The sequence below is a fragment of the Coenobita brevimanus genome, chromosome 53 (assembly GCF_032717465.1).
Source record: "Coenobita brevimanus isolate Jiangsu-jjx chromosome 53, ASM3271746v2, whole genome shotgun sequence".
NCBI lineage: Eukaryota > Metazoa > Arthropoda > Malacostraca > Decapoda > Coenobitidae > Coenobita > Coenobita brevimanus.
In genome coordinates this window covers 136,163-150,611 of record NC_137006.1, presented here as the reverse complement: position 1 = coordinate 150,611, position 14,449 = coordinate 136,163, and the positions used below count along the sequence as shown (strand labels likewise).

The following is a 14,449-nucleotide window of genomic DNA, read 5'->3' as shown; positions in this document are numbered from 1 at the left end:
ATTAGCTGTCAAAGCAAATAAGCAAAATACACGGTCACCCCTCTGGCTCGAAGTGCCTCATATTAATGTCTTGGATCTGTACTGTCATGAGCTTGGGAAGTTTCCTAGTTATTGCCTACCCCTGGGGGCAGGGGAGTTTTTCAAGAATACTCCCCCAGTATCCCTGCTTGTCATAAAAGGTGACTAAAAGGGTTGGCGGAGGGTTAGTGCCCCTCCCCGGAAAACAACTAATTAAAAATACAAACAAGAAGCCTCGGACAAGGACTGACCAAACGATGACGACCAAGGACCGGACAAAGGACTTGGTAATTGTTACATGGAATGTAAGAGGAGCGAATGATGAGGTGAAAGAGAGAGATTGTCCAGGTGCTTGAGGGTGCGAAAGTGGATGTATGTGGAATAACTGAAACAAAATGACGAGGAGAAAGTGTGAGAGAATGGGAGTATGGATGGGGTATATGTGCAGGAGTAGGTGAGAATGAGAGGGCAAAGGAAGGAGTATGTATAGTTGTGAGTCAAAGATGGAAGAAGAGCATAAGACAGTATGGATCAATTGGGTCAAGGATTGTGTGGGTAAAGTTGAAAGTTGGAATACAAATGTGGGCGATTGTGTGTATGTATGCGCCAACGCAAGATCGTGCTAGAAGAGTGAGAGAAGAGTTCTGGACAAACGTAGAAGTGTGCATGGAAAAGTTTGGAAGGAATGAGAGAGTGTTTTTGATCGGTGATATGAATGGTAAAGTTGGGAATGTGAAGGTGGATGGAATAGTTGGTGAGTGGGGTGTGCCTGCTGAGATAGATGAGAATGGGAGTGCGTTAGTGGACATTTGTGCTGGGAGGGGGTTGGTAATAGCCAATACCCTCTTCAGGCATAAAATGATCCACAGGTATACATGGCGAGTGATGAGAAGGGTGGGTGGTGAACTGAATGAAAGGAAGGCAATGATTGATTATGTGTGTGTGGATGAAAGGATGCGAAGATGTGTAATGGATGTAAGAGCTTATAGAGGTTGGGGGAGTGGACTTTCTGACCACTACTTGGTGGTGGCCAGAATTAGGATTCAAGTAAGATGGAGGAATAGAAGAAGGGAAAGACAAGAGGAAGGAGTAATTGCATGGAGAGTGGAAAGGTTACAAGAGGATGAGAAAAAGGCAGAGTATAAGAGAGAAGTGGAGGAACGATTGGGCAAATATGAATTGGAGCAGATGGGAGACGTGGAAGGTGTGTGTAGGATATTTACAGAAGAAATACGTGCAGCATGTGATGTGGTGTGTGGAAGGAAGAGAAGACGGAGGGGGGTGCAAGGAACAGCGTGGTGGACTGAAGAGGTGAGACAGGCTGTGGCACAAAAGAAGAAAGCATACAATGAATGGATGAGAAATAGGGGCGTGGAAGAAGTTGAGAGGCAGAAGAGAGAGTTATATGTAGAAAGAAAGAGAGAGGTGAAAAGATTAGTACGTGAGAGTAAGAAGATAAGTGGATGAGGAATTTGGAAGGAATTTGAGTGTAAAGTGGAGGGACTGTAAGAAAATGTTCTGGAAAGAGGTGAAAAGAGTAAGACAGGGTGGAAGTGAAGTTAGCAGGGGAGTGAAAGATAAAAATGGTAGATTACTAGTGGAGAAGGGAGAAAAAGTGAGCAGATGGAGAAAACACTTTAAGGAATTGTTGAACATAGAGGATGGAAGCAATGCGAGTATAAGTGGCTGGGGAATGGCTGGGAGGAGGGAGGTGAGAAGACAGGAAGAAATCAGTAGGATAGAAGTTGTGGAAGCAATGAAGAAAGTTAAATCGGGGAAAGCCCCAGGAATTGATGGAGTGTGTGGTGAAATGCTGAAGCATGGGGGAGAGATAGTAGTAGAATGGATGTGGAAGATGTGCAGATTGGCCTGGGAGGAAGGTAGAGTCCCGGAGGATTGGAAGTCAGGTATAATTATTCCCTAGCACAAAGGAAGAGGGGAAAATGAAGTGTGTGGTAATCATAGGGGCATTTGTCTTCTTAGTATAATAGGAAAAGTGTATGGTAGGATACTTATTGACAGAGTTAGAGAAAGAACAGAGAAATTAGTTGGAGAAGAACAGGGAGGCTTTAGGAAGGCAAGAGGTTGTGTAGATCAGATATTCATTCCTAGATCTTTAGTGGAAAAGTTGCTAGAGAAAGGAAAGAAGTTGTATGCGGCTTTCATGGATTTGGAGAAAGCGTATGACAGGGTGGATAGACAAGGATTGTGGAAAGTGTTAAGAATATATGGAGTAGATGGGAAGTTGTTGAATGCTGTGAAGAGTATGTACGATGGTGCGAAGGCTGCAGTGCGTGTGGATGGTGAACTAAGTGAATTTTTCTCTTTGAAAGTTGGTTTGAAACAGGGATGTGTCATGTCTCCATGGTTGTTCAATCTGTACATGGATGGAGTAATAAAAGAGGTACAAGGTAGGGTAGTGGATGTTGGAGTGGCCCTGGTGAGAGAGGATAGTGTTTGGAAACTCCCTGTACTGTTGTTTGCAGATGATACTGTGTTGTTGAGTGAAGACAAAGGGGAGCTGCAAGGCTTGGTGGATGAGTTTGGGAGAGTGTGTAAGAAATGGAATCTAAAGGTGAATGTAGGGAAGAGTAAAGTGATGGTCTTTGAGAGAGGTGAAGTCAGTGAATGTACAGCGAGGTTGGATGGTGAGGAATTGGAAAATGTGAGTACGTCTAAGTACTTGGGTAGTGTGATGGGTAAGGATGGAGGTTTGGAGGATGAAGTGCTTGAAAGGGTACAGCAGGGAAGAAAGGTTGCTGGTTCTTTGAAAGCAGTGATAAGAAACAGGGAAGTGAGCATGGAAGTGAAAAAGTTACTACATGACAGTATTGTGATACCAACTCTAACGTATGGAAGTGAAGCTTGGACGTTGTTGGAAAGACACAAGTCAAGAGTGAGAGCAGTGGAAATGAGTTATTTAAGAGGAGCCTGTGGAGTCACATGGAGAGACAGGCTGACGAATGAGGATATAAAGGAGCGTTGTGGTGTGGATGTGGATGTGATAGGAAGCGTTATGAGGAACACACTGAGGTGGTTTGGCCATGTGGAGAGGATGGAGGGTGAAAGACTGACGAAGAGAGTGTATGTGAGTGAGGTGGAGGGGGGAAGAGAGAGGGGGAGGCCGAGGATGAGATGGAGGGATGGGGTGGAGAGGTATATGAGAGAGGTGGGTGTGAGTTGGGAGCAGGGCAGTGAAATGGCGGGGGACAGGGCAACTTGGAGGTGATTTATTTGTGGCCACCCCAAATGGGATTGAGGTGTCTGACAGTAGATAGATAGATAGATTCTATGGGGTGTACAGTGTGTTATTAAAACTGAGAGTATGAATGTGTGATCAAGCTCTCAGCATTTGACAATAATTTCTGAAGCATTCTGTATTGTTGACATGTCTCTGTAATGTGGGATGCCCGCTGATCAAAGATGACAGTTACAGTCAAGCACTCAGTGCCATGCCACTTCTTAAGGAATCTTCTTATTGAGGTTCATCATAATATAGTTGATGTTTTTTGTGGACTGGAAGCTCAACCAAGTGTCATAACCAGCTAATTATTTGCCACAATTTGTTGGAAACTTTTGTTAGAAAAGAAATTTATGCTGTGTAATAAGATTTGTTACAATGTGAGAGCCTAAGCTTAAACTGTGATTGTTTCCTGCCTGAAGAGTGATAACATGTGGGTAACCAAGCTTGTAGCCACATTTCATTATCATGGCAGTACCTGCCAGGGTCAGTGGTAGCCATCCATCCACTACCTACACTAATAATTACAGGTTTATCATTAATTACTGTAATCTTATGGGCTTACATCTTCATGCACTGTTTTTATAGTACATTCGTTGTTTGTTTGTCGTTCATTTTTGAAGGCTCCAACATGCTTGCATGGGTCAACCTTGGTCACCTAATGGCGGCTGTCCATGCTGCATGATCTCTGGCAGCTTCCCTATTCAGTCCCATATCACTGAGGTCACACTCAAAGACCTCATCCCAGGTCTTTTTCGGTCTCCCTCTCGCAGTCCTAGCCCTAACATTAACACTTCTCACTTTCTGCACCCAGTTATCATCCCCCATCCTCTCCACATGCCCAAACCTTCTCAATCTACCTCTTCTCATCACAGCACCAGTACACTCCAGTCCTATCCTACCCCTTAACTCTTCCGTCGTAAACCTAGTCCCCCCCAGGCCTCACACTCAGGGACGCACTGCACATCCACCTAATCATTGTCTTTTCTGTACGTTTGAGCCTGCGAATATCCTCTTCCTTTACTGCCCAGCTCTCAGTACCATACAACAATACACTCCTAACACGTGCTGCATACAAAGATCCCTTTGCATGGAGGGAGAGCCCTCTCATTGTCATGAGAGGCAACTGCTCCCTGAACTTCTTCAAACCACTCCTCATTGTAGCCACAGAGCTAGTTCCAGCCCCACCTCTGGCACATAACATGTCTTCCAAATAACAAAACTCTTCCACACACTCATGAGACTCACCAACAAGTTCAATCCTTTCACGTCAGACAATCTCCACCTGCTTTCCCTGACACACTGCACACATGAAATCAACATTATCTCGCAGTTTGCCTTTATTACCACCACATCTATTATGCACCCACTTATCACAGACACTGCACAGGATGGAATTACTTCCCATGCCCTTGTGGGAAATTGCATATGGCCACTCCCCCTCTTCTTTGACAGTACCACCACCAGCCCTAGATACGGTACCATCTCTTTTGTTTTATCAGCATTTACTCTTAAGCTTTGTGCCCCATACCATCTCTCCACTTCCTAAATCTTTCCTCCGCCTACCTTTCATTCTCTGCAGTGAACGCCAAATCATCAGCATACAGCATCTCCCATGGGAGTCCATTTCTGAAGTCATGTGAGAGGGCTTCAAGTGCCATGATAAACAACAGTTGGCTCAAAACTGACCCCTGGTGCACACCAACATTCACGGAAAACTTATCACTCAGATCTCCATTCACCCTTGCCTGGGTGCAAGCACCCACATACATGGCCATAACTACCCTAACCAGCCACTCCTTGATCCCAAACTTTCTCGTTGTCCACATCCCCACCCCTCTATGGACTGTGTCAAAGGCCTTCTTCAAATCAACAAAAACAGAGTACAGTTCTCTTTTCCATCCATCCATCCGTCCATCCATCATCCATTCCTACATTGCCCTGTGAGGAGCATAGGAGCCCTGGGCTAGGCAAGTTGGTCCTGACATTTAAGATGAGAGTGACCAGCCTTACTCATCCCTGAGTGGCATTATGTGAGCAATAAACCCCAACCACCCCTTGGATATAAACCTTCACCGGCTCAATCCGATTGGAGTGCCGTAAATACCCACTAAACCGCCAGGTGCCAAAATTCGGTTATATGGTTACCACCTAGCATAGTAAATGGTTTCCTGGTGTACAGGAAACCATTTGGCTCATCATTCAGTATAGAGTCACCCACAGTTAGAAGGAAGAGGAAAGAATGAAGGAAAGAAAGACAGAAGAGAGAGTGTAAAGTCACTTGTAGGCGGATGGACGAGGAAAGAATGGAGGAAAGAAAGACAGAAGAGGCTTTTCCTTCTTATATATTTTTCCTGAAGCTGTTGAACAATGAGTATGACATCATTTATTCCTTGGTCTGGCATGATTCCAAACTGCATCTCATCAGTATTCACTCTTTTTCTAATCATACCTTATATTTCTCTAATCATACCTTCTAAAACTCTCTCCATTTCCTTCATTATCTGGTCTAAAAGTGTTATGCCTCTATAATTTCCTCTTTCCAGGGCATCACCCTTCCCCTTGTACACATTTACAGTTGCACTCCTTAGCCAGTCATCTTGGACAACACACTCATATATAACTGTATTGATTTGGTCAGTGACTAACCTCATTACTATATCTCTTTTGGCTTTCAACATTTCAGCAATCGATAGAGATGTGGCATGCAGTCCTACCGGACCCAGGTTCAAATCCCAGCTGGGGCAGGGAACAGTTTAAAGATTTGAATTTTGTAAAATCAGACTTTACCAATCTACCAGAAGACCCGCCGACATGTCGTAAAAATACCTCCGCTAATACCAATACACCAGTCCTGTATGAGACAGCCCTAGCATGTATTCAATATGGACAGTGGGTGTTAGAGCCAAAGTGGTGACATGTAGAAGTGTATGGTGTGTAGGAGGACTACTGGGTCTTGGGAGCAGGCTGTGAAGCCTATACCCAGAGTAAAAAAAAAAAAAAAACTGCCTTCCCCACCTGCATCCTGCCTATTGCCCCACTCACAGTAGCAGCATCATTCAAAGGCCAAGTGCCAAATACTGGATCTGTGAGCTCCAAACCTTCCCTGTCCCAGTCAAACTCCTCATTCAACAACTGGCTATAATGCTTTCTCCATGCATCTTTCATATCCCCACTGTTCACCACCACCCTTCCTTCATCATTCTTCACACACTGCTCACCTATAGTATTCCAATTATCCCTCTTCATCTGATTTGCCACCTTAAATATCATATTCTTCCTTTCCACATGATTTAGGTTATCAAGGAAAAGTCACTCTGACTCAGACTTTGCCCTGTAAACCTCTTTTCTAGCCCTATGCTTGGCAGCCAAGTATTCCTCATTGTTACCACCCTTCTTCCATTGCTGGAAAAGCCTTCTTTTCTCCTTAACTTCAGCTTCTACACCCTTGTCCCACCACCAGGTCACTTTATGTCTTGGTGGGCCTCTTGTCCATCCACATGCTGAATCAGTAACTCGAGGTTGCTGTTGAGGGCTCTGTACTGTTCATTAACACTTCTGTCAACATCTCCCTGTTCAGCCACCATTCTCCTCATCTCGCTATAGAGGGCATCCCTTACTGCTTGGTTTTTCAGCTTCCCTATTTTCCTTCCAGGTGCATAGGTCCTCTTTTTCATTACTTGCTCCATACACCATGTCACATGTCAGTAACTTGTGTTGCTGCACACACTCTTCTCTCCTTGTAACTTTAACATCCCTCACTAACCTCCTATCACCCTCCTGACCAGGAAATAGTCTATCTGGCAGGTATTTCCCCCAGACTCATATGTAATCAACTTACCTCTCTCTTCCTAAAATGTGTGTTGCACACAATCATGTTCATTGCCTCTCCAAACTTGAGTATCCTTTCCTCTTCCTCATTTCTTGTACCATATGCACATCCCCCACATATTCTTTCATATCCTTGAGCTGCTTCACCTACATGACCATTTAAGTCCCTTCCCAAGCCTATGGTCTCATCATCCCCCATACCACTTACTACACGTAGTAATTCATCCCAAAATCTATCCTTTTCTACCTCATCCAAGCCTGCCTGTGGAGCTTACACTCATATAAATGCAACCATTTTCCCACCGAACAAAGTTTTCATTACTGTTATCCTATTTCTTACTCTCATAACATTCATGACATTTTCCACCCATTTCTCCTCAACCAACATACCCACATCACCATATCCATCTGTCCTACCCTGCCAGACAACTTATAATAACAATCCCTCCCAGCAATCTTTCTGGCTGATCCACTCCCATACTGGACTTCTTGCACACTCAGTTTTTTGTTTTTATACAGCTTTATGTCTTGATATTGTTGAGAAAAAAAATATCAGTAAGCTCACTGTGTTGCCAGTGCAATGAACTAGATTTTTTAGTGGCATCAGATAGCTCAAGAGCTGGTACTGATGAGAGTGTACTGTATATGCAGTAAAGGTAGAGTATCTCTTTCTTTTTTATGTTCTACATGCCAGTTTTATCTCCATATTCCTACACTTCATTTTGCTTATTAGTACAGAAGAACAGTCTTATGTTACATTTTTCAAGTGTGATTTTTGGGATCTGAGTTCAGACAGAAGTATGGTCTTGCAATAGGCAGATTTTGAAAAGGACACTTTCAAGTGGTGGCACTGACATAACTGTGCAGCTGCATTGTGGTTATAAAAATGTCCCTGGACTTCCTCTCTCTCTCCCGGAAAAGGAGGAGGGTCCCTTGGAAGAGAAGAGCAACTATTGCCTGCAATCCACGGGGCCCACATTCAGATGGGCCAGGGACCACAACAGCATCAGTTTTAAATTCTGAGATGGGTGTATAATGTTTGCAGGTGGAGGACAAGGTATGGTTGCAGATGGAGATGCTGTGTGATGACCCTTCTGCAGCCGAGAGCCTAGAGTTACAGCTTGCTCTTCCCCGCACCTGCTGTCTCCTCGCCCACACTGCACACACCCGCCTCATCCACCACTGTATGTACTGTACATTGGCAATTATTTTTTTTTCCTTCTAAGTACAAATACATAACCTTAATCATCTTCATTACAGTCACTACAGCATCATGATCATTATGATGATGATGACAATTATCGCCTTTATCCTGCTTAAAGATGAGATGAGGTAGCAAAAAAAAAAAAGGAAGCAGATATGCAGAAGTGGGGAAACTGTAAGCTGCATTCTCACTGAAATGGGCCACACAGTGGAGGGGGATGGAGGAGGAGGAGGAGGGAGGGGGGGGGAAGCGAGGGCTGGGGGAGTTTGACTGTTTGGTAAGGAGTCAGACAGGCAGTTTTGCTCTGCTGGTGGTTTAGGGTCTGTATCACATGCTTACAGCTGGTGTAATCCGGGCAGCTAGGAAACTTTGTTCGGTGAAGAGATGGACATCCATTTTTACTCAGCTGGTGGGATAGGATCTGTATTATTCTCGCGGCAACCAGTATGTTCCCAGTGATCTGGGCGTCTGGGGGACTTTGACCGTTCAGTGAAGAGGCAGACAGCCATTTTTGCTCAGCTGGTAGGTTGTGGTCTATTACCCATGCGTGGCCAGAGAGACTGGCTGGCCACCCAATCAGTTTCATGAATTTGTAGGCTGCCTAACTGGCCATGTCAGAAATTTTATGTTCTGACACTGACAAAGAAATCTGGATACGGAAATAATAGAGCCAAGGCCTAATGTCTGGATATGGAGCATCCAGTTAATCAAGTGATTACCGTATACTGTATGTAAATCTCTCTCTCTCTCCCTCCCTCCCTCCCTCCCTCTAGTATATATATATATATATATATATATATAAGGGGTTGGTGGTGGGTTAGTGCCCCACCCCATAAAAAGAACTAACTAAAAAAGCAAATAAAGCTCCTCGGACCCGGACGGACCATACGTTGACGACTAAGGAACGGACAAAGGACATTCTTAGGGTGGGAACATGGAATGTGAGAGGAGTGAATGATGAAGTGAAAGAGAGAGAGATTGTTCAGGTGCTTGAGGATGCAAAAGTGGATATATGTGGATTAACTGAAACTAAATGGAAAGGTGAAAGGGTGAGAGAATGGGAATATCTGTCTATCTATCTATTGCCAGACGCCTCAATCCCGTTTGGGGTGGCCACAAACAAATCGCCTCCAAGTTGCCCTGTCCCCCGCCATTTCACTGCCCTGCTCCCAACTCACACCCCCCTTTCCCATATACCTCTCCACCCCATCCCTCCATCTCATCCTTGGCCTCCCCCTCCCTCTTCCCCCTTCACCTCACTCACATACACTGTCTTCGTCAGTCTTTCACCCTCCATCCTCTCCACATGGCCAAACCACCTCAGTGTGTTTCTCATAACGCTTCCTACCACATCCACATCCACACCACAACGCTCCTTTATATCCTCATTCGTCAGCCTGTCTCTCCATGTGACTCCACAGGCTCCTCTTAAATAACTCATTTCCACGGCTCACACTCTTGACTTGTGTCCTTCCAGCAACATCCAAGTTCAAATTACAGGGGAAAAAAAGTTCGGATTTTTAAAAAGTTTTTTACGTTTTTTGGGCAATTTGGGGGTTATGAAGTCCCGAGCCGAAAATGTCTGGACATTGGGGTGTCCGGGAATTGGGCGTCTGGATATTGCAGGGACTACTGTATATACAGGGGGAGAGAGAGAGAGAGAGAGAGAGAGAGAGAGATGCACTGTACATACACCTGTACTCTACATACCCCCGTCAGATAGTCATTCTATCAATTGTGAGGTTATAATGAAAGGGTGCCAAACCCTTGGAATGGGCTCCTGTATTTATACTTAATGTTTATCCCTTTCATGTTGGGGGTAGCAAGAGTAAATATAAATGACATCCTCAGGTTGGAGAGGTTAATACTGATGCTCCCTGATCATGGTAGGATTAACTAATCCATTACTTTTGGGTGAAGTCCCGTGAAGAATACTCTTTCTGCTGCTGGACACTTTTATTCAAATTTAGCAAGGCCTCTTATATGCTAAGGTGTTTATTATGGATATATCTAACATCTTCATTTGAAAAATTTATCCAAAGCTAAATATATTGTCAGATGGTAAGAATAAAATGAAATGGACATCCCTGAGCTCAGTGGGTTATTCCTCTCTCTGTGGTAATGTATTTTCATTTTAACGAAGGCACCACTATACAGATATACTAAAATATTCTGTTCAGCGTTGGGAATGAAACTACACCGATTTAAAAAGCTTTTCAAGCTGAAGATAGTCATCTGGAGGCAGTAAGAACAAAATGAACAGCACATGCTTGAATTTAACCTCTTGAGTATTGAGACATATTGGTATATTCTTTCATCTGAACACAGCTTGATACAACATAGGGGAGACCCTCTGTAGTTAAAGGGTCACTGAAGGTTATATCTAGTTCCTTTATTTCAAAGATTTTCAAGGTGATTGAAATTTCCTGGTAGTATCTTTGATAAACTGCAGATGACCTTCTTAGGAAGGGGTAAGGAGATTGAAGTTTTTCATGCAGTTCTGCTTCCATGGATGTTCTAGCTGTGTGTGGGCAGTGATGGTCATGGTGGTGGTGGTGATACAGCAAGTGAGGTACTGGGGATGGCCATGTGGGAGGGAGCAGGAATATAGTATATGTAACATCCTCATGTTAAAAGAGTTGATTATCTGTATTACTGTATATATCGCGTTGCAGTCCTACTTCCACGAATGTGCCGGCTGTGTGTGGGTGATGATGGACGTGGTGGTGGTGATGGAGCAAGTGGGGTACTGGGGGTAGCCATGCTGGAGGCTTATGCTGCCCTCACCTCCTGCCACCTCCCAGACCATGTGGTTGCTCACTTTGTCCTCCCTCCTCTCAACCAGGTCAGTGGCATCATGCTTTTTTTTTTTTTTTTTTTTTTAATGCAGAAAAGAAAGAATGAGTGAACTTGCAGAACTTGTTTTTTTCCAAATAGAATTGGCCTAAATAGAAAGCCAGGTTTTTCTCCCTCCTTTCAACCAGGTTAGTGCCACATTTTGTTGGGCACTTTGTGTGTGTGTGTGTGTGTGTGTGTGTGTGTTTACTTAATTGTATTTACCTAATTGTGATATACAGGAAATGAGCTATGCTTGTGGGGTCCCGTTTCTGTTTCTCAAAAAGCCAAATTTAGCTTTAAACTCGTTTAAGTTTTTAGACTGGACAGTCTCTTTGTCCAGGCTATTCCACAGGTCTGTACATCTACAGTATAAGTAAAACTATATTTCTTGATATCCTTCAAGCAGCTTGGCTTCTTCAATTTCATCCCGTTTCCTCTTGTTACTCTCTTATCCCATACAAACAGATCTTCTCTGTCAATTTTATCTACTGCCATCATGGTCCTGAACACTGCAATCATGTCACCCCTCTTTCTCCTTTCCTCTAAGGAAGGCAAATCCAGCTTTTCCAGCCTCTCTCTGTATGACAGATCTGTCAACTTGGGGACCATCTTGGTTGCTGTTCTTTGTATTCTCTCAATCTTGTTTATATCTTTGTTTTTGTGTGGGGACCACACTACCGCTGCATATTCTAACCTGGGGCGGATCATGGCCACTATCAATTTTTTCATCTCCTCATCCATATAATGAAATGCTACTCTTATGTTAGTCAAGAGTTTATAAGTCTCTCCAACTATCTTGTTAATGTGCTTTTTTGGTGACAAACTATCTTGGACCAGCATTCCCAAATCTTTCTCTTCTCTCCTTTTTGTGATTAATTCATTACCCAACAAATAATTCAGTGATGGCCTCCTGGTACTTTTACCCATTTCCAATATTTTACATTTCTTTACATTAAATTTTATTTTCCATGTCCGGCTCCAATCGTGTATCCTATCCAAATCCTCCTGCAGTATTTTACAATCCTCCTCAACCTCTACTTTCCTCAAGATCTTTACATCATCAGCGAACAGACTTGCATTACTATTCACTCCATCTACCATATCATTTACGTAAATCAGGAACATTACTGGCGCCAACACCGAGCCTTGAGGGACTCCACTTGTTACTTCCCTCCATCCAGACATCCTATCCTTTATTACTGTTCTCATTTGTCTGTCTCTCAAAAAGTCTCTCATCCATTCCAGAAGTTTCCCCTTCAGTTCTCCTATATATTCTAGTTTCCACATTAGTCTCTTATGAGGTGCCTTGTCAAAGGCCTTCTCTAAGTCTAAGTACACACAATCCACCCAACCATCTCTCTCCTGTACCACGTCAATCGCTCTTGAGTAAAAGCTCAACAAGTTAGAAACACATGACCTTCCACTTCAGAATCCAAACTGACATTCAGCCAAAATATTCATCTCTTCTAGATATTTTATCCATCTGTCTTTCAGGATTCTCTTGCACAATTTTGCTACCATGCTGGTTAGAGACACTGGCCTATAATTCAGGGGTTCTTCCCTGTTTCATCCCTTGTAAATTGGTACCACATTTGCTCTCTTCCATTCTTGTGGCACTTTCCCCTCTTCCAGAGAACACATGATTAAACTGTGAATTTTATCTGCCAGTTGTTCTCTGCATTCCTTCAGTACCCAATTAGAAATTCCATCAGGTCCTGGGGCTTTCCTTACATCTTGGGTTTCCAGTAATTTATACACTTCCTGTACCTCCACTTTTATATCTTTTATCACCGGAACATTTCGAATCACTCCCTCCCCTTCCACAAGTTCCTTTTCTTTAGTGAAAACTGACTGGAATCATTTGTTCATTATTTCTGCTTGCATTGCCGCATCCTTATAGACCTCTCCTTCTACTTTCAGTTTGGTGATTACTTCCTTTTGTTTCCGTTTGCCATTTACAAATCTATAAAACAGTTTGGGTTCATCCTTGCATTTGTCTATTATACCTTTTTCAAACATTAGAAATAAAATAACACCAAGACTCAATGTTTTGAGGTCACTTGCCCATACAACATTTGGACACAACAAAGAAACCACCACCACAGTATACAAACAATACATACGTTCAGTGATGAATTATGCAAGCTCTGCCTTGGCTTCTAACCTCATCAAAACACACTACAACACTCTACAGACCATACAGAACAAGGCCCTAAAAATAATCACAGGCTGCATAGCTACTACACCCACAGACCACCTACATCAAGAAACCAAAGTCCCCAAAGTCAAGGATCACCTAGATATGAGAGGCACCTAGTTTCTTGCTGCAGCTCCACAAACCCACAACATCCACTACAGTACATGGCAGCACATCCACCCACACCAAGGAACATCAAAACAACACCCAGCACACGATACCATACACAAATACTGTCATCTCTCCCCCCTTGCCTACCTCAGACCAGCTTCCAGAAGCATATCCACACTCAGATCACCTCGCCACTCCATTCAGTCACTTAAAGACAACACACAGCTGCATGCACGGCCTCCTGACATCCACCCTTCTGAATCCTATCTTCCTCGTGAGGACAGGGTCCACCTGGCCAGGCTGAGATGTGTACACCATCCAGTCCTCTTAAGCTACCAAAAGAGGCTGGATGACGCCGTTGCTGATGCCTGTCCAGGATGCAACACAGCACCCCATACTGTTAAGCACATTATGGAAGACTGCATTGCACACAATCACCTACGCCAACAACACAACATACACTCTTTGAGAGCTCTGTGGGAAAGCCCGGTCTCGGCCATGGCCTTCCTAAGGGACTCGGGGCTATTCGGCCAGACTGCCTAGGGAACAACTACTACTACTACCCCCAGGACTCCCATCTCCCAGCATTACGGGACGCCACGCGCGGCAAACACGTGAGGAGGCAACAGTCCCCCCCTAGATGGCAAATGGGCAGGGACTAGCATCACCAGCAGGCCTCCTCCACCAGTGATGTAGGGGGTGCTTAGTCCACGAGGCTGACAAATACTGAACCCTACAAAGGTAGGCATGCCTCCTGAGTAGGTAGCACTGCCAGCCTTGCTTCAAGCCCTGCCACCTCATAAGGTGACTCCCCTCAGCAGGGATAAATATGAGGGGTGGTTAGGGTTTATTGCATACATAATATCAGTTAAGGAAGCAGGTTGTTGTTTGGTTTAAATGTCTGGACTGAGCAGCCGAGTCCCTGGCCTATGTTTTCCTAATGGGGCAGTAATGGATGAAGCAGTAGATATAGTAATGGCTCGTGGTTCAAGGGTTGTAAGTTCACAGA

The 14,449-nt window shown here is 44.1% G+C and overlaps 1 protein-coding gene across 1 annotated transcript in view; it reads left to right on the top strand.

Moving 5' to 3' along the window:
- LOC145400694 (RAB11-binding protein RELCH homolog) overlaps positions 1-14,449 on the top strand; it is a 37,911-nt gene that overhangs the window by 14,926 nt on the left and 8,536 nt on the right. The window contains exons 8-9 of the mRNA XM_080273130.1: positions 8,136-8,274; positions 10,970-11,139. Coding sequence (XP_080129256.1) covers positions 8,136-8,274; positions 10,970-11,139 — 309 coding nt within the window. The remainder of the gene's footprint in view (positions 1-8,135; positions 8,275-10,969; positions 11,140-14,449) is intronic.